General features: G+C 32.4%; 1 protein-coding gene and 1 long non-coding RNA gene across 2 annotated transcripts in view; one reads left to right on the top strand and one right to left on the bottom strand.

Moving 5' to 3' along the window:
• Positions 1-340: 340 nt before the first annotated feature.
• Positions 341-21,142, bottom strand: part of LOC126885240 (cholecystokinin receptor type A-like) — a 30,714-nt gene continuing 9,912 nt past the window's right edge. The window contains exon 2 of the mRNA XM_050651727.1: positions 341-982. Coding sequence (XP_050507684.1) covers positions 951-982 — 32 coding nt within the window. The 3' untranslated portion in view covers positions 341-950. The remainder of the gene's footprint in view (positions 983-21,142) is intronic.
• On the top strand, positions 3,648-13,512 carry LOC126885242 (uncharacterized). The gene is made up of 2 exons (XR_007698350.1): positions 3,648-3,748; positions 13,380-13,512. It is a non-coding gene; the product is annotated as an uncharacterized LOC126885242 (long non-coding RNA).

Raw genomic sequence — 21,142 nt, 5'->3', positions numbered from 1 at the left:
CCTGCGTGGAAAGTTCGAAACATTGATGTTATAATATACTTTGATTATTTTAAAAATCGACCTGTCCGAGCGTTTTGCTTATGTGCTAAAAATAAATAAGTTAATAAGGGGTGGGGGGAGTGTAACACTTATTCCAGTGTACTGTATAAGTGAAATCATATGAGAAATCACACAGTGTCAAGTTTATTAGGTTAAGGACAAAAAAGGGGGATTTAAAAAATTATTATTAATCAATTAATATCATACAGTGGGCTAATGCATTCAGTTATTATTAATATAAAATACGTTCATAGTAGGAATGAAAGAAACTGATTGTAAGAATGAATAGAATTGCTTGTAAGAAAAACCGTATTTATTGTGAGAATGAACGGAATTAATTGTAACAATAAACGGAAATAATTGTAGAAATAAACGAAATACGTTAGGAGAAATAACACTGTTATTGACACAACGAATAGTCTTCGTCGGTCAATTAACGACGTTGTTGTTTCAATAAATAGTGTTCGTTGACTCAGTAAACAGAGTTAGTAATATAAATAAATAGTGTTCGTTGACTCAGTGAACAGAGTTCGTAATACCAATAAAGTGATATTATGGTATACATAATGAATGTTCATCCATTCAATAAACGTAATACATTGGCTCAACTAACGAAAATAATGAATTGATGAACATCGCTTTGTTGTTCCAATAACACCAAGAATTGGACAAATTTTAAGTATTGTGTTTGTTGTCTGAATTAACATTTTTATTGATATTACGTACCTTTTTCGTTGAGTGGATGTATCTCTAAATGTGTTTTTTCCAGTAAATATTCTTGGGTAGTTTCTGCATTTTATGAGGTGATATCAATAATTATAGTTGTTTTGTAGATCCTTTGTTTGGTTTAGATGCTGTTTTCTTTCCGTCCATTGCATTGGTTAGTCCTACTGTCAATAATTTAGATGCCTTTATTCTTTCTGATGGTAACAATGCTCCAAATCTGAAAGTTCCATAATTTTATTTTACTTTTCTCCAGATATATTACCTGTTTTTCTTGTCGTATTTATTCTTCGATATAAGGAAAACATCTACCTTCAATATATTATTTAATATTTTCTTATTTTTTATATGACACCCTCTTTTAATTCCGCCTTGGGTCCTTAATATGAGGTCTAGAACTATCGGACTCTCCCTGTCTGATTAGAGTTATTATATGTATAAAAGATGGGTTTTGCTACAATATGCCTGATTCTGTACTTTAGCTCTATTTTCTATATTATAATTTTAGTTTCTGCTTCATAAATTACTCTATCTACTTTTAGCACACATATCAGAGGTGCCTATCTTTGATGTCATTAATTTTGTTTTAGACGCGGATATCATTATGTTAATCGATTTAGTAGTTTCATTAAATTGAAACAGTTTGATATCGTTAATTACACTGCGTTGTCTGCAAAACAAAATATTTAATTTTCAGTCTTTTTTTTTTCTAAAGATAATATATTGATTATATAGAAGTGTTCCTAGTTTCCGTCCAGTGTCTAGTTTCTATACAATAACCTCCTTTATTTAATTATTTTAACTCTAACTTTTCTGCACACACTTCCATTATAAACTGTCGAACTTTAATACGACTTTTAACTATAATTTTATCCCTTATGCCTTTTTGTTACTGAAAATGATATACATAATATGTGATAAGCAAAAAGAAAAAGACATTTAGAGTTGAACTTGTTTCTTTTTCTAAAACTCGAATTTTTCTTATTTTCCGCGAGGTAAATATTTTTTGGTATTTTTTTCTGTCTTTTTGCCACTTACCATTATGTTTTTTTTACGTGTTTCAACGTGAAAGCAACTTTCATTTTGTATAAAGGAGGAAACACGAACACTGACTAAGGGCACCAGTAGCCCTTATACCAATTTTTTTTAAATAGAATAAATACTCCTCTACTGATTTGTAAAGTGGCATAAGGAAAAAAATAGTCGCAGCATAGAAAATTCTACGCGATTTTCTTTGCAAAAGAAAATTCAATTTTCATGTAGATTTTCCTAGGAAATCTCACGGTACTCTCAAAAGCAAAAGGGATAAAATCGTGTCTGAACTTCTACTAAAATCCGACGGTCTATTATGTTAGGTATTTATTATTCTCGCAAAAAAATATATTAGGTATGTACTTGTGAATCTTTTATTTTTCTTCATTTAGATCTGTTAATACGATTTCATTGCTGTAGTTCGAATTGTTGTACGAATATAAATATGACAATGATTACAATAATAGTGGATAGGTCAAGAACATAAACATAACATAACAGTTTCTAGATTATGAAGTCAATTTAAAAAATGGACGTGTGCAAACACTGTAATCTAACAATGTTGCCATATATTACAGTTTATCAGTATCTTCTGTGATATTAAGTCAAACGTTTTAGTTAACTTTTAAGTAATGATTTAAAATGACACCAAGGTTATCACTAACAAGGTAATAGGTAACTAATAACATTATTTTTTCAGAAAGTCTGGGATCCGTAATATTATTTGAATTTGATAAATTGTATAAAATTCTTGTATTTACCTCACCAATATCCATCGGTCTTAACCAGCCAAGAGTTGGTCATCGAAGAGGCCATCGTCGCATGAAACTCCCTATTTTATAATTATTAGTACAAATTTAGTCTAAAATTTTAATTTGGCTAACAAACATTTAATTTGCTGTCCCAAGATTCATCTCGGGACAGCCAACAGTGTTGTTCTGAAGCTATTTCCTTGTGGCATTTTTATAATCGACTATTTTCAATTGGAAATAAGTCACAATTTTGCCAAAAAAATGATTTTATTAACATTTCGACGCCCAAGTCGGGTGTCGTTGTCAAAATACAAAATAATACTAAATTAAACAAAAATGTTGTTGCTTAGTAAAAAATTCTTCCAATAGTTTATTTAATCTGACTCATTTATATCGGCAATTCAGACATGTATTATACATTTAAATATTTATTATTCGACTTGGGCGTCGAAACGTCAATAAAATCATTTTTTTGTTAAAATTGTGGCTTATTTCCCATTGAAAATAGCTGGTTAGCCAATATGTAGTGTGTTTTAGGACCCTGACTAAAATATACTGAAAATATTAAGTGCGAATTTTGTCGTAAAATTTGGTATGTGTGATTAGAATAATATTTTGAACAACTTTCTCAAATATTTTTTCCGATATCTCCAACGCGATACTAAATATCGAAAATTTACCCTGTTTGTGGTGTCGTAATAGGCAACGTTAAACATTTAAGTTTCAGTTGACTATCTTAAAAAATGTGAACCATCAACCTATACGACTGTGCCAAACATTAAATTTGTATTTATTTTTATAGCTGAAATATAAGGGTGTCTTTATCTTAAATGCGACACACTGTATATACGTATATATTGTATAATATGTCGTTAATGTTTAAAATTTCCACAAATTCGAGGCAGTTCTATTAAATTAACTATGCGTTAGCACGAAAGCTGTTAACGAAAAATTCAAACAACTTATTTGTTATCTGAACTGCGACAATTTTTCTACTGGCAACATGGCAGCACCTTTACACGCTACTTTACACACGAAATATATTTTGCACACGAATGTGAACATATAGGATTGTGGAATAACATTTTCATTTTAGTTTTAGTTGGCTGCTAGGATGCTAGGTCGCTACACCCTCGAGACTGGGATCTCTGCATCTCATTCCCATTTAATTATGTTGGGGAATGTTTATGAGCATAGAGTAGGTATGTGTATTGTGTTCGTAGGTAGGTATTGCAAAATAAAATCAGTTTTATGTAAGTATGCTCAGTCGTTATACATTTGCATCTTTAATTGAACTTTGCAACCATTCAATTTTATTAATTGTTACGGTAGACAAAAATAGGTAGGCATCCAATCATTCAAATTTAATGTATGACTTTTTTAAATTAGGTACTTTGGTTTCTTAAATAAAATAATAATGAAAAAGAAGGATGGATCTTCTAACATTTCGAAATTGGCTTATTCTTACCTACGACATAATAAACATATTATCTATAAAATAAAAAAAATACATAAAACATTTTTTTCCATTTTTTCTAGATGGCGATTTATTTTTGTAAATAGGGCAACACAGCCTATAAAATCCTTTGGAACGTGTGCACTTTAGTGTAGTACCGTGTGCATGCTGTATATATTTCTCAATAGGATACTAATACACCGCCTGCAAAATTACTAGCAACGTTGCCACGCAGCGCAATTTTTCCGCGGACAAAATATTAATAATTTTTAAGAATATTATACATTTGAAAAATATACATTTATATATTTGAAAATGATTTTCGAGATCAACATAATTATATTTCTCACACTTAGAGCACCTTTAACACAATTATATTTTGAGTAATACACTTACAAAATATTTAAGACGAAAGTTAAGAATTCCTGTTGAACTCTAAACTAGGAATGAGTACATAGTTTTTTAAAGTGCCTTTTTATAGAGTTCTACATAATAACTTAAGGGGGTAGGCGCAAAATTTTGGTCCAATGATATTTAAATACATTCACTTATTTTAATCCTGAGAAAACTAATAAATATTATTAAAAAATTTAAACGCAGAATGAAAATTTCATTACATTACATTATTATAGAGGGCCAAAGGTCCCTTGAAAACTTCTATAATATTTATTTTAATAAGTTAAAGGAGTGAAAACCAAAGAAAAAATTTAGTGTGATTTTTAATTTCCAATATTTCATTCAAAAGAAACACTTTTTGTTTAGTCGAAGGAACTTTCGGCCCTCGGTATTAATGTAATTTTTCATTCTGCGTTTAAATTTTTCAAAAATATTTATTAGGATTCGAAAAAAATGAATGCATTCAAATAGCATTGGACCAAGATTTTGCGCCTATCACCTTCTAATAGTTTTGTTTGCCCATCGTCTGGTTGGTATCCTCTAGTATGTTTTATCGTCTGCTCTTTTTATGGACATTATGGTTACATTCTTATGGAGTATTTCTAATTTTGCAATTGTGGTACATTCTAATATATCGTACCCCGGCAAGAATAACGTCCTAACTGAAAAAACCAACATTTTGAAGGAAATATGTAAATGTTTAATTTTGACAGTAAGAATATTATTCCCAACTAGATGTTCCTCCGATACACTAAAAATATTTTTAAAAATTAGACATTATGCAACCCATTCAACATTTAAAAATTATCCATTTAAGAATTTTCAGAAGAGTAGCACAAGACATCTTCTTATTCATGTACCATGTCCTTTCAGAACGCTGGGTACCATCATAGCTATCTTAATTTTATTCACTGCCACCCTAATTAGCATGCTTGTATCAACACCATACCAATCTCGCAAGTTCTTCAACCATGAGGTTCTTCTTCGTCCTGGACTGCGTTTGTCTGCTATTTTTTCTTGCATGATATTTTGTAGCAACCTATATATGAGACCTCTCATTACATGTCCGAAATACTCCAGCTTTCTCTGCTTGATGCTTTTTATGATCTCAGTAGTCTTGCTGAGATGTTCTAGTATTGTGGAGTTTCGAATCTTCTCCACCCAGGAAACTTTTAAAATTCTTCTATAGCACCACATTTCGAAAGCCTCAAGGCGATTTAGGTCGATTTTGTTCACAGTCCAGGACTCGACACCATAAAGTAAGACCGAGAACACGTAGCAGCGAAGTAGGCGGATCCTTAATGTCAATTTTAGGTCTCTGTTACATAACACCTTGGACATCCTTCTAAAAGCCGCTCTAGCCTGCTCTATCCTAGATCTAATTTCGCCGTGACTTTCTCCGTTACAATTTAATTGCTGTCCAAGGTAAACGATTCTATCAACTTGCTCAAGTTTGGTATTATTTACATATATATGCTGTTGTTTACTTAATACGAGTATTTTGGTTTTCCGTATGTTCAGATCCAGACCTGCCTCCCTACAATTCTCAACGACACTATCAAGTAGTGTTTGCAGATCTTCTTGACTAGAAGCTAGGAGTACTGTATCGTCCGCATATCGCAAATTATTGATGGCTTCACCGTTCACAAGTATTCCTTCTTGTTTTTTAGAAAGTGCTTTTTTGAAAATTCTTTCGGAGTAAACGTTGAAAAGCAGGGGTGACAAGAGGCATCCCTGCCGTACTCCTGTTTTAATATTAAGAGCCTGTGATTTCACACCATCTACTAAAACTGATGTTGTTTGATTCCAATATAAATTTGCAATTATTCGAACATCTCGGCCGTCCAAGCCAATGTCTTTTAGAGCTTCGATCAATATAGAGTGCTTAACATCAAATGCCTTTTGGAAGTCAAAAAAACAACAGTATATGTCTACAGATATATCTCGACATCTTCGAGCAAGTACGTTCATTCCAAACAGTTCCTCTTTCGTTCCTAACCCGTTACGGAAACCAAACTGTGTGTCATCCAGGTATTCCTCGCATTTATTGTAGATACGACCATGTATTACCTTCATAAAAATTTTCAATAAGTGGTTTAACAAACTGATGGTTCTATAATCAGCACCGGATTTTGCTGTTGTCTTCTTACGTAGAGCTATAAACAGTGGATTAGACCAACCATTAGGTAGTTGACCGCTGGTATAAATGGTATTGAAAAAGAAGTTATAGCCTCTAAAACATTGATATCATTTATAAGCTTGTATATTTCAGTTGGAATTTCATCAGGACCAGTCGATCTGCCATATTTTGATGATTGATTGTATGGCTTTTATAACCTCAGAGCGTCTTATTAGGGGTCCGTCGCAGTTAGTAATATCGGGAGGTGAACTACTCCTATCGTCTTCGAATAGGTTCGTGACGTAATTTTCCCATTTTTTAAGTTTGTCCTCTACTTCAAATATTACTTTATCATGGTCATCATGTAGCAATGCAGTTTGATTCTTATTGAAGATACCAGCCGCTTCTTTAACTTTTTTATACATGTTAAACCTGTCGTATCTGTTTTCAAGTTCTTTAATGTCATGGCACTGTTTGGCGAGATGTTGACTCTTTGCTTCTCGTATTTTGCGTCTAATTTCTTTTTGTATGCTGTTATAAAGTGTTTCGTTGTTTTTCGCTAGTCGCCGTTGTTCCATCAAATCCATTATGTCATCTGTCATCCAAGCCTGCTTTTTTAGCTATGGTAAATTTCTCACGCAGATTTCTTTTACTGTTGTTACGATTTTATTTAAGCCCTCATCGACATTTTCACCAATATTTTCCCAAATTAAATTTTCGTTCAGTTGTCTTTGAACTGATTCCTTAACTTTCTCGTCTTGTAATTGGGCTGTATCAATATTTTTGCGAGACTTCTTTTTGATCACCTTTTTTAATTTTAATTGGGATACAGCTATTATGGGATTGTGATCAGACCCAATGTCAGCACCTGGATAAGTTTTAACTGATTTGATGCAGTTTCTAAATCGATTTTTTATTAGAATGAACTCGATTTGTTTCCTAATAATTTTGTCCTCTGATTCTGCCTTTAACTTCCAGGTGTAGAGTCTTCTCGGTGGTTGTTTAAAGTGAGTATTCGATATAATGAAATCGTGTTCTTGACAGAACTGGACAAGTCGATCTCCACGTTCGTTTCTGTTTCCCAAGCCATAATCCCCCACAATGTTCAAGCAGCGTCCTTTGCCGACTTTAGCGTTAAAATCTCCGAGGACTACGATATTTTCTGCTGCTTTGGCAAGATCTAGAGCATCAGTAAGATCTTTGTAAAATGCTTCTAATTTATCTTCATCACTGAATGATGTTGTGGCATAGACCTGAATTACATTGGTAATGAACGGCTTTGAACTAAATTTCATTAGCATTAATCTCTCAGATATGGGAATACAGGGTGTTTCATTGGGAAACGGAAATACTTTAATGGTGAATAGAGGTCACCGAGCCGGTTCTAGATATAGTACATTTTTTGCCCTACCGACTTTTATAACCGAGTTACAGGGTGTTTTATCGATTTTGCCCATTTCTTTCCTAAGCCATAACTTTAGAACCACCCTGTATATTTTTTGATATTTGGTATAAATATGTCTCATTCAAAACCCAAACGACCGACACACTAACTATAAGAAAAATCCAGGTCCGGATTAACAAAAAATTATAAAGAAATTGTAACCTAAAAACAACACCCTGTATATTGAAATTTTGAAAATCTGTTTGCATATTTGAAAAGAGCACAAAAAGGAAGTTTAATGGTTAGCTCCAATTTTTCGGCCAGACAATTTTATGACTTTCATTTTGAAATTATATTGAATTTTTCAAGAACTTTGACATTAAAAAGCAGATATTATTAACTTTTAGTTATAAATTATTAAAGTTAATTAATAAATACTCATTTTCAAAATAATCAATACTTATTTACCACATTGGAACGACCCAATTACTAATGACAAGAAAAATCCAGGGCCGGATTAAGAGAAAAATATAAAGTAATTGTGACCTTGAAACAGCACCTTGTATATTGAAATTTTGAAAATTTGTTTGTGTATTTTAAAAGAGCATAAAAAACTGCGTTAAAAGGTGCATCTCAAATTTTTGCGTAGATAACTTAACTACAGCAATTTTGAAATCATATTGATTAATTCTGTCAAGGCCACAAGAAGCTACCAGAAAAATGAAGAACAATCCCAATGTACTTAGAAAATCGATTCGAAATATTTTAGAACGAGCAAGGAAATGCATCGAACAAAATGGTGGACATTTTAAGCAACTGTTATAGTTCAAATATTTTTAATTTATGTTAAATTGTTGAATTGTAACGAATTTTTGTTTTATTAGATATAGCAGTTTTTTAATTATTTACTAAATCATTAAAACATCCAAATTCTCGCAATTCTAATGTTTAATGATGTGCATATAGCTACAAATCCAGAGAATATATGAAGCCAGCGTAGTAAATATGTATTTAGTATTTTTAAAATAAGTATTGATTCATTAACATTAAATTATTATTAATTAAAAGGAAACAGTAGCGATCAACAGTAGCAAAAACGCGTTCCAAGATTGCGGCTGTAATTTTAAATATTTTTTAGAGATATTTGGCACACGTATTCGTAATATAATAAAGATTGGCGGTACAGAGCCCAATTTAAAAAATATATTAATATGTGGAAATTACTCTGTAATTAAATACAATATTAGAAAAACGAGCCTCTAACGCCATTAAGAAGAACAAAAAAATAAATTTTTTTCAAATAAACTTTTTTATCCGATGCCTATATTTTGTGTCATTTTGGAACTACTAATGAAATAAAAAATTTTAGTAATTCCAAAATGACACAAAATCTAGGCATCGGATAAAAAAGTTTATTTGAAGAAAGTGTATTTTTTTGTTCTTCTTAATGGCGGTACAGGCTTTTTTTTAATATTGTATTTAATTACAGAGTAATTTCCACATATTATTATATTTTTTAAATTTGGCTCTGTACCGCCATTCTCTATTATATTACGGATACGTGTGCCAAATATCTCGAAAAAATATTCAATATTACAGCCGCAATCTTGCCGTTTTTGCGGCCTGTTGATCGCTACTGTATCACCTTAACAATACCTGGTTTTTAATCTCAGAGTTCTTTAAAATTTAAATATAATTTCAAATTGATGTAATTAAATCAACGGCGAAAAAATTAAAATAAGCCTTTAATTACAGTTTTTCATGCTTTTTTAAAATGCGCAGACAAATTTTTAAAATTTCAATATACAGGGTGTTGGTTCAAGGTCACAATTGCTTTGTGTTTTTTTTTAATCCGGACCTGGATTTTTCTTGTCATTAGTAATTGGGTCGTTCCAATGTGGTAAATAAGTATTGATTATTTTTAAAATGAGTATTTATTCATTAACTTTAATAATTTATAACTAAACGTTAATAATATCTGCTTTTTAATGTCAAAGTTCTTAAAAAATTCAATATAATTTCAAAATTACAGTCATAAGATTGTCTGGCCGAAAAATTGAAGCGAACCGTTAAACTTACTTTTTTGTGCTCTTCTCAAATATGCAAACAGATTTTCAAAATTGCAATATACAGGGTGTTGTTTTAAGGTCACAATTACTTTATAATTTTTTGTTAATCCAGACCTTGATTTTTCTTATGGTTAGTATGTCGGTCGTTTGGGTTTTAAATGAGACATATGTGTACCAAATATCAAAAAAATATACAGGGTGGTTCTAAAGTTATGGCTTAGGAAAAAATGGGCAAAATCGATAAAACACCCTGTAACTCGGTTATAAAAGTCGGTAGGGCAAAAAATGTACTATATCTAGAACCGGCTCGGTGACCTCTATTCACCATTAAAGTATTTCCGTTTCTCAATGAAACACCCTGTATAAGTTAATACTGACAAGACATCACTGAAACTCAATTTCGATTTAGGAATGCCCTGGGTACACGAGAGGCATTATTTGGATTTAACGTCCAATGCAACGATGTATGGATGTAAACTAACCACTCTATGTTTGTTTTATTGATCAAAATAAGTCGTTCGATAAGGTCCGATAGAGCCGTCTTATACAGTTGCTTAAAGATAAACACATTGACATAAAAGACTTAAGAATAATAACTCATCTCTACTTTAACAAAACAGCAAAATCAGAGTAGGTAAAGAATTTTCGGAGGAAGTAGAGATATAAAGAGGCGTAAGGCAAGGTTGCATACTCTCCCCCTTATGTTTCAAATTAGAATAGGAAGAAACAATTTAAAATCAAAAAAACTCTAACAAGAAGTAAAACCACTTCTATGTAAATTGGTATATTTATTAAAACTTAAAAAATCCCAATGGATTGAATAAAATATGTCCAATTCAGAAAGTTTTCAGACCTATCGGTCCATCATCAGTGAATGTGCATACTTGCTAAATAGCCCCAGAACCAAACAATGGTTGAATTTAAAATTCAATTTACATTATTTAAAAATAATATTAAACAGGCTAAACGCCGATGTTAAAGGATATAGCCTATGGGAACATGGTGAAACCCTACCAAAACCTCAATCAACCATATTAGGCCAACTTTGACTATAAAGTCTATGTCGACTTAATTTAAAATCACTCGAAGATGTAACAACTGGAATAAAATTCAACGGCAGGCCCATCAACAATATCAGTAATGTCGATGATACTATACTAATTATTGCAGAGAATATACAAGACCTACATGTACTCTTAGGGTAAGAACAGAACAAGTGGGTCGCGGTGGAGGTGGATGTGTAGGTCGCGGTCGATGTCGATATCGATGTAAAACACACACATTGTAGTGAATGGAAGAGAACAGAGCTAAGTCGCGGTGGAGGTTTAGCGCGATGCCATCTAGGAGGTATACATCGATGCTTTTGAAAATAAAATGAGTTTGTTTTACATAGATGTCTACTGCGGGGCCTACAAGGATGCTTTGTTGTGATTGATCCGTTGTTCGAAGCCAAGTTGTTATTACCTGAGCTATCTGAGTTGCTACTTTTTATATAATCCCTTCTTTGTATTTAGTTTATTTTTGAATTTCTACAGTAATTAAATTCAGTAAATTTTTGACATATGAAGAAGGATCTGATTATTTACAGCTGGCATTTCATCACTATCATCACTTGACTCACATAACATCGCAAAAGCACAATATTTTGTCACTAAAATTGCATTAAACTACTTCACTAGATAGTGGTTCTAGCTCGACTGACAGCGCAGGTGACCTCCTTGCTATGTGCTGTCGACATCGACCGCGACTTAACTAGTGGCATCTACCGCGACCTACACATCCACCTCGACTTGCTTGTTGTGTTCTTACCCTTAGATAATATAGTAAATCTTAGTAAATCTCTAGTAAAACGCGTAACTCTAATAAAACAGAATTTATGACAATTTCCAAAACACAACAATAAGACATTTTAAACATAAGAGGGGTGTCAATAGAAAAAGTTAAAAATGCAGATATCTTGGGACAAAATTATCAATGAAATTAATGAGTATACAGATGAAATAATAGTATATTATTGAATATTAATGAAGTTTGCGACACTAGCCGTAGGCGAGTGTCGTAACCCATATAGCATGTAAACTTGTGAAAAAGTTTGATTCTTCTTTGATATTACATTGCTGAGTAAAATATGAGGAGGCGAGTTTGTGACAAGTTGGCTGCAATATTATTATGACAAAGATGATGATTCAAGTTTGTAGCAACTTTGCTGCAAGCTTACCGCTACTTACGTTCGGTTCGGATTGATTTTCGTTCGGTGCCCTGACTGATGTCACGCCCACGCCAACGACAGTGTTGCCACCCGGAGGGAAATTTCCATTTTTGCGAGTATTTTCAACAAAAAAGGGGACAAAGTTAACTCAAAAGGGAATTTTTGCTCCAGTCCAAATTGTAATATATTTAAAAAAATCAAAATATTTGAAAATAATTCAACATATTTTTTCAGATTATGTAAATTGGAGGGAATTTTTTCATAAAAGTGAGAACTTTTAAAGTAAGTTGAGAAAAAAGGCTTACTCGACTGCTGGCAACACGGGAAAAATAACCTGTTACGGCTACGCTGTGATAATTTGTGGTTATGTTCTATGTTGTTATATTTATTTTTATTCGGGTCTTTTACAAAACTTAAATTTACCGTACAATTCTCTGAGACATAGCCGCGTTTACAAGATGACAATTGTCATCACGTGGTTGCGGATTTTCGGAGGCCAGTCCAGTTGAACGAGAAGATGTTTATACGGGGCCAACTATTGCCATGGCAGTAGACGTAACACAAATAACACAAACCACGTGTATGTTTTGACTGACACAAGAGAACTAGAGGGAACTGGCAAAAAACAAGACAGCAATACTGGCCTACACCGTTCACACGGCGCCAATTGTCGCGACAATTGAGATTTCGAGTGGTGGGGGGCTCACTGGGCGCAGCTCATTGTCCTCAGTCTACTCCCAGAGACAACTGTATTTTTAGCCAATTGTGAGGGCAGTTGGCAAGGCAATTGGCCTGAAGTGTTTAGACGAAGACAATAATTCCATGGCAGTCAGTTGTCTTCTGACAATTGTCTCGCCAATTGTCATCGTGTAAACGCGACTTTTTATTACCAAAGCTGAAGCTTATTTTCTTCAGTTTTTTATAGACCAACCTGCTTAATAAGCATAATATGGTGATTACATATTAGTACTCTTTTTGATTTGGTGACATTGAGGACATTAAGTAATTTTTTTAGCTTCTAGCTGTATTCACATAGTACTATCTAAAATAAATTATATAGGTATTATAATAAAATTATTTATAACAAAAATTAGGTTTTATTGTAAAGTTGTTACTTTAACATCTTTTTACTTTTTTAACTTTATAGATTAATTCTGTTCACACAGCAAGAGTTATATCAATTTCTTTTCTTTGTTTCAGAGCTGATAGACAAAACCGTGCATCGAAATCTGAAGCTAGGGGGTTTAATGTAGGTTCCAATGAATTATTCTAGACAATAGATTGTATTTTTAGATTTTATTTGAGTGATTAATAATAATTATATAAAATCGGACTGTATTTTTTATTCACGTTATTTTAATCAAATTGTGGTTAATATGTCGAAACAAACCAAGCAAGTTTATATGAAGTTTGAAAAAACAAACTTCATACAACAAAACAAAACAAGCCTTCAGCAAGTTTGTTACATCAAGTTTGTAATAAGTTTGAAAAAACAAACTCCATGCAAGTTTGTCACACTGTAACTAGAAAGTTTGATTTAAACTTGCTGCAAGTTTGTAGAGTTGCCATGGCAAACTTACAGCAAGCTTTCAAGTTTGATGTATCAAACTTGTTGCAAGTTTGAAACAAGTTTATATTGCTATCTGGGAATTGATCAGAGTGAGTAATAGCCATAACATGCGAGTAGAATACTATAATTTTTCTACATTTTTTTATTTGGATTATTAGAAAAATATGATTATCAACTACTAACATTATTTAAAATCGAAATATTTTATTTTTCATAAGAAAACATATTTTATATAACTATGGCTACACTGTTAGAAGTCGTTTGTGCCATGGTATATAATGGCGGTGGCTTTTAAAAATAAGATATATTTTTAGGCAATTACGTGAAAAAGAACGTTTGCAGACTTTGTTAAAACTGAGGTATTATCCAAAAACTTTACGATAAACTTTAAAAGTCTCTATTAAAAAAAAATCATGGTTAATATTAAAATCGTCAATATATGCATTAGATTTGATTTCACACATACTAGCCTAATAAAAGTAAAAATGTAAGTTGGTACAGGTTAAAACAAATTTTATATTAAAGTTTAGGTGGGTACAAAAGGTATTTTCAAGAAAGTATCCAAATCATACAAGGGGATCATTGTTTAAATAATTAAAAAGGGGTCATTTTTGCAAAAAAATACTTTTTTAATTGCTGAGGTAATTCACTTACTAGTGAAGATCAATGGGATTTTTTTCTGCAAAGTTGAAGGGTAAATCTTTCACAAAAGATTTACTAAATTAAATTTGACCCACTATTTATTTAAATAATTGCATTTTCATAAGAAAACATATTTTACATAACTATTGCTACACTGTTAGAATCATCGAAATGTCGTTTGTGCCATGGTATATAATGGCGGTGGCTTTTAAAAATAAGATATATTTTTAGGCAATTACGTGAAAAAGAACGTTTGCACACTTTGTTAAAACTGAGATATTATCCAAAAACTTTACGATAAACTTTAAAAGTTTCTATTAAAAAAAAATCATGGTTAATATTAAAATCGTCAATATATGCATTAGATTTGATTTCACACATACTAGCCTAATAAAATAAAAAAAAGTAAAAATGTAAATTCGTACAGGTTAAAACAAATTTTATACAAACACATCTTATGAAAAATATAATGTCACTCAAATTCAATAAAATTTATACGAATAGATTCGTTTTAAATTAACTGTCAATTCTTATCATCGCGCCAACTCTTAATTATGATTAATTACGGCGCAAATTGCAATTAAAGTTTATCGAAATCACATTTTTGGAGTCTATAAACGTGTCAGTTATAATCACTTTTACTCTGGGTGCTATTCAAAACAGCTTAAACCCCTCTGGGCCTAAGCGGATTAGTGAAACTATTATAATAAGATGCTTAAGAGCTCGAGAAGATTTATGAACTAACTATAATTTGGGTATTTTAAAATATTTTTTCTCTCTCTAACTTATGTACCTACCCATTTGATTTCAGATTGATTTATATAAATTTCTGCTCTTATTATTGAAAATTAAGAGTTGGCGCAATGATAAGAATTGATCGTTAAATTGAAACGAATATATTCATATAAATTTTATTGAATTTGAGTGACATTATATTTTCCATAAGATGTGTGCGATGTCCTTTCAATTAAACTCCCCCCTAAAATGGCATTTGAAAATTATTCAAATTTGTTTATAAATTGTTTTTTTAATAACGTCGCGGAGATTAAGTATTTTGAAATGCCGTTTCGATAATTGGATTACTGGGAAATTTTTACTAATTAACAAAATTTTTTGTCGTTTTTTCTTCTTCTTTTTTTTTCTTAGAGTTATATTACTACGGGCCCTTTTAGGGTTAAATTTTATTAAGAATGTCGAATCTCTGAGTTGTAGATTCTAGACCTAAAAATATTAAGATTTAACTAAAATCTCTTAAATAAAATGTGGCTACTTACTGAGTTACAGGGTGTTTCATTTAAAAATTTAAAAATTATTTTTACCAAGTACTTTAAAACTATTTGACGTATCCTTATCATACTTAGCAGAAAGTGTGGCTATTATACACCCTACAAAATTGTGATTAATAAAAGTTTCTAGCTAGTGCCAGAGGCGTACGACGGGGATAGTGAACGATTGACCCTTCCAAAATTCTACGCCACTGAGTAAATTACTATTTAGCGAAATTTTTCGATTGTGCAATACTTTGTATGTAAATAACTTTATTGGTATCGATAAAGTCATCAGTTTAAGAGATATTGGAAGTTTAAAATGAATGAATGAATGAATCAAAATAACTATGTCGTTTCATTTTTAACGACCAATATCTCGAAAACTAATGACTTAATCATTACCAGAAAAGAGTATATTCTTTACAAAGAAAGTAATGGAGAATCGGAAATTTTCGCTAAAATAGTAATTACCTGAGTGGCGTAGAATTTGGGAAGGGTCAACCATTAACTATCCCCTGTCGTACACCTCTGGTAATAGCTAGAAACTCTTATTTATCACAATTTAGTAGACTGTACAGTACCCACACTTTCTGCCAAGTATGATAAGGATACGTCAAATAGTTTGAAAGTACTTGGTAAAAATAATTTTTAAATTTTTAAATAAAACACCCTGTAACTCAGTATGTAGACACATTTTATTTAAATGATTTTAGACCAATCTTAATACTTTTCGGTCTAGAATTTACAACCTAGAGATTCGACATTCTTAATGAAACTTAAGCCTAAAAGGGCCCGTAGTAATATAACTCCAAGAAAAAAAAATAAGAGGAAAAAAGACAAAAAAATTTGTTAATTAGTGAAAAATTCCCAGAAACCCAATTATCTAAACGGCATTTCAAAATAATTAATCCCCGCGACGTTATTAAAAAAAAACAAATTTTAAACAAATTTTAATAATTTTCAAATGCCATTTTAGGGGGAAATTTAATCGAAATTTAAATTTATCAATACATTTATCAAAAATATACAAAAAACTAAAAATAATAAGATTTAATACAGGTCAATATTTCTTTGGCAACAACCGCGTTTTTGCAATTGAAAATAGAGTAACATTTAATAAACAAATTCAATATCTCAAAAAATATTAAATATTTTTGGACCAATTTTTTTTATTAATATTGATAACATACCGCAATTTCTCCTGTAAAATAAGATATTTTATAGTGCTTATTTAAAACGCTAAAAATACTTTTTTGCAAATTTGTTTTTAAAGATTTATGTATAATTATTTAAATAAGTAGGGGGTCAAATTTAATTTAATAAGTCCTATGTGAAAGATTTACCCTTCAACTTTGCAGAAAACAATCCTGTAGCCCTTCATTGGTAATTGAATGACCTCAGCAGTTAAAAAAGTAATTTTTTTGCAAAAATGACCCCTTTTTAATTATGTAAACAATGATCCCCTTGTATGATTTGGATACTTTCTTGAAAATATCTTTTGTACCCACCTAAACTTTGATATAAAATTTGTTTCAACCTGTACGAATTTACATTTTGATTTACATGTAGTGTAATTTTATTTTACTAGACTATACTCTTTTATTCAAGAAAACAGTTGTTTTAAACAAAAAATCCAATTTTGTGGCTTGGTTCCCTTCTGCAAAATAACTTTGAATAAAAGTGAATTCAAAGTTAACAAACATTTATTTTCCATTATTGAGTTACATAATCAGGCGTATAATATAAAAAAATGTTAATGTAAAATTACTGGGACTTAATAATTTGTTCGATTTCAAAATCTGGAGGTCCCGTAAATTCAAGAAAATAGTTGTTTTAAAAAAATCCAATTTTGTGGCTTGGTTCCCTTCTGTAAAACAAATTAAGTGAATTTGCATAAAGGAACCAACCCATATGGACCTTTTCTGCAGAACGCTGTCATGCTGCAACGATAATGTTGGTTGGTCCTTTCGCTCATAGAGGACGGTATATATCATATTATGTGGCTTGGTTCTTTTCTGCATACGTATCTACGGGGTATTTTACAACCCATAAGACTGTTTATAGGAAAAATACATATTTGTGGTTTGGTTCCTTTCTGACGAATCCAGTCCAGTTGGTCTCTCTCTTCTTTGTCCAGGCCTCCATAGCTGAACAGTGTAATTCCAAGGTATTTTATTTTCATTACTCGTTCAATACTGACATCAATTTCTCTTTTACATATAATTGGTTCTTTGCTGATTACTATTGTTTTAGTTTTCTGAGATAAAATTGAAATATTAAATTCTTTTGCTTTTGTGTTTAATCTGTGCACTAGTTACTAGTCATTGCACACTATCTTCATCTTGGGCTATGAATATTGCGTCGTTTGCGTAACTTGTTTCCCATTCTGTACCACATTTATTTCCTCTTCTTTTGTTGATACTTTTGATATTTTCATCCATGATTAAATTCAAGAGCAAATGGCTCAATAAGTGCCCCTGTCTTATTACTCTGCCTATATCTACAGGATTTATCTATTCCGATTTCCATTTCGTTGTTTTGGTAGATGTTTTCAATTGTTTTTATGTTATTTAGGGCAGCTAATGTAGTGCTTTCTCATTAATTTGTTTAATGGCGAATATTGTACCTGTACAAGACCTTCCAGTGAAAAAACCCTGTTGTTCACGTGCTAAACTTGTGATTCATTAAACGTGATTCATTAGTTGTTGTAAAGTTTATTTTTACATGGTTGAATTAGTTCTCTCGTTCTCTATTCTTCAGATATTTCGTTGTGTTACATAATTTCGTTAATTAATATTGTTTATTTTTCTGTCATGCTACCCCACAAAATTTCAACTAGTCGTTTTGTATTCCGGCTTTATTTTCAGCTTATCTCTCAGCTCTTTTCAAGTCTTTTTTGAAATTCTTATATGATTATCACAACTTTTGTGGTAATTTCTCGTATTTACGGTTCTAGCGTCCTTTATTATTCTTTTGCAAAGAGAAATAACTTTATATAGTCAATCCATGTATCCCTTTCGATGTGGTTTGCTTCTATTAGTTTCTTTTTCTCCATTCATTGACCTCTTATAAAGCGTTATATTTCCTTTGCTGAGGACCATAAAAATCCGGTTTCAGTTTAAGTTCTTTCGAAAAATTTTCCCAATGACAATTTTTTATTCTTCTTGTCTTTTTTTTATGTCTGTAAAACTTCTTTATTGTATTTACATTATTCCTTCACTTCGGTACAAAACAATAGAGTTCTTCGCGTTGGGAGCGATTTATTTTGCTTTATATTTTTCTTAGCAACAACTTCCCTAGCAGACGCTAAGGTATTTACGGTTTTACTTTATTTTTCCAAAAATACTTAAAAAAAATACTCAAAATATTCCAGTACTCCAAAAAAAATTTAGAGTTCTGAATAATTCAACACTTCAGGCAGGGAAATCAGGTGAAGCCGCCCTGCACAATCTAGTGTCGGAACTCGAAAGGAGCCTGCATCAGAAAGAAGTCGCCCTTGCTGCATTTTTAGATATAGAAGGTGCATTTGATAATACCTCAATCGAGTCTATACAAAGCGCACTGGTGAGGAAGAAAATCAACAACACAACATGCAAGTGGATTATTCAGATGCTTCAGAGCAGAATCATATCCACAGATACGCATGAAGATACCATAAATCTGAGGGCAACTAAGGGATGCCCTCAGGGCGGTGTATTTTCACCGTCATTGTGGAACATAGTTGTCGATGATCTGATTCATGGGCTAAGTGCCCAAGGAATCTGGGTCCAGAGTTTCGCAGATGATATCGTGATAGTAACTAGGGGAAAATTTCCCAGCAATGTTGCGTATCAGATGCGATATGCCCTTCACTACATAGAGAACTGGTGTCTGAAAGAGAACCTCTCCATGAACCCTTCTAAAACTAAACTGGTAGCCTTTACAAATAAGAGGAAGCTTACTGGACTGAGTGAGCTGAAATTATTTGGAGAGGTACTGGAAAGAACCAATGAGGTTAAGTATCTAGGGGTAACCCTGGATTCGAAACTCAATTGGAATACTCATATTACCAATATAACCAATAGGGCTAAGCGACTCTTCTGGAACTGCAGACGAGTTGTAGGTAAAACCTGGGGATTGAAACCAAAGGTGATATGTTGGTTGTACACATCAGTGATACGACCGACAGTTACTTATGGGTCAGTACTCTGATGGAGAAAGACGGCTTTGCAATCTTGTGTGACCACTCTCACCACCCTACAAAGACAAGCGCTTCTAAATATAACAGGAGCCTTGAATAGTACAGGAACGGCTTCATTAGAGGCTATCACAGGTCTCCCTCCGCTGGAATTGTATATTTCGGCGGTAGCCTTTATGACCATCCTGAGGCTCAAAGCAAACAATACTTGGAGGCCAAATTATGTATTGAATAGCCACACAAACATTACTGGGACTATACTTGAGGAATACATCTTTATGATGAACTTAGATATGATGACACCAGAACTAATCTTCACTGAGAAGATTAACACAATTATACCATCTAGAGAACAAAAAATCCCAAACATTAATGGAGACTTAATATGGTTCACTGATGGATCTAAAACTGCCCATGGTACTGGATCAGGAGTCTTTGGGCAAACATGTAACTATAATAAATCTTACAGCCTCGGTCAACATACAACGGTGTTCCTGGCTGAAGTTTTTGCTTTGGTGGCCTGCATTGATGAAATAATTGATGAGGACCCTAAAGCTAAGAGATAGCCAATCGGCTATTCTGGCTGTAAAGAACCCTCTCACCAAATCAAAACTGGTGAGAAACTGCAAAGATCTCCTCAATAACCTGGCAAAAGACAAAAAAGTGTCTTTAATATGGGTGCCGGGTCATGAAGGGGTGCATGGGAACGAACGAGCAGATATGTTAGGAAACAAGGCTCGAGAAAAACTTTTGAAGGCCCAGAACCTTTCTGTGGCATCACTAAAGATGCTATGAAAAACGAGGTTCAGAAATGGCTGATAAAGAATCATCAAAAAAAATGGAGAACCACTCAAGGGCAAATCCAGACTAAAAAAATAATCAAGAATATTGATAAAAAACTCTCGAACAGATTGATGAACCTCAATAAACGAGAGATCAAAACGGCTACTGAAATGGTGACTGGACATTGTCGTTTAAGAAATCACCTACACAAACTAGGTAAGGTGAATGAACCATGGTGCAGAAAGTGCGAAATTGAAGAAGAAACTGCCATACACATACTATGCTATTGCAGTGTGCTAGGTGATGTAAGGCAGAACTTCACTGGTCAAATGAGGTTTGAACCAGAAGAGATCTTAAAACTACCAATAAGAAAACTGTTGGCCTTCGTTGAGGCCACAGGACTTATTAAAGTTTAAGGAGAAGAACAGGGTTTGGTACAAAGGTCTTATAACCAAGTGCCAGAGACTAACGAGTCTCGCCTGAGTTAAGAAGAAGAAGAAGAAGAAATTCAACACTTATTGTT

The sequence above is a fragment of the Diabrotica virgifera genome, chromosome 5 (genome assembly GCF_917563875.1).
Source record: "Diabrotica virgifera virgifera chromosome 5, PGI_DIABVI_V3a".
Taxonomy (NCBI): Eukaryota; Metazoa; Arthropoda; class Insecta; order Coleoptera; family Chrysomelidae; genus Diabrotica; species Diabrotica virgifera.
Note: the sequence above shows the minus strand (reverse complement) of the source record. Positions and strands in the feature narration are given on the sequence as shown.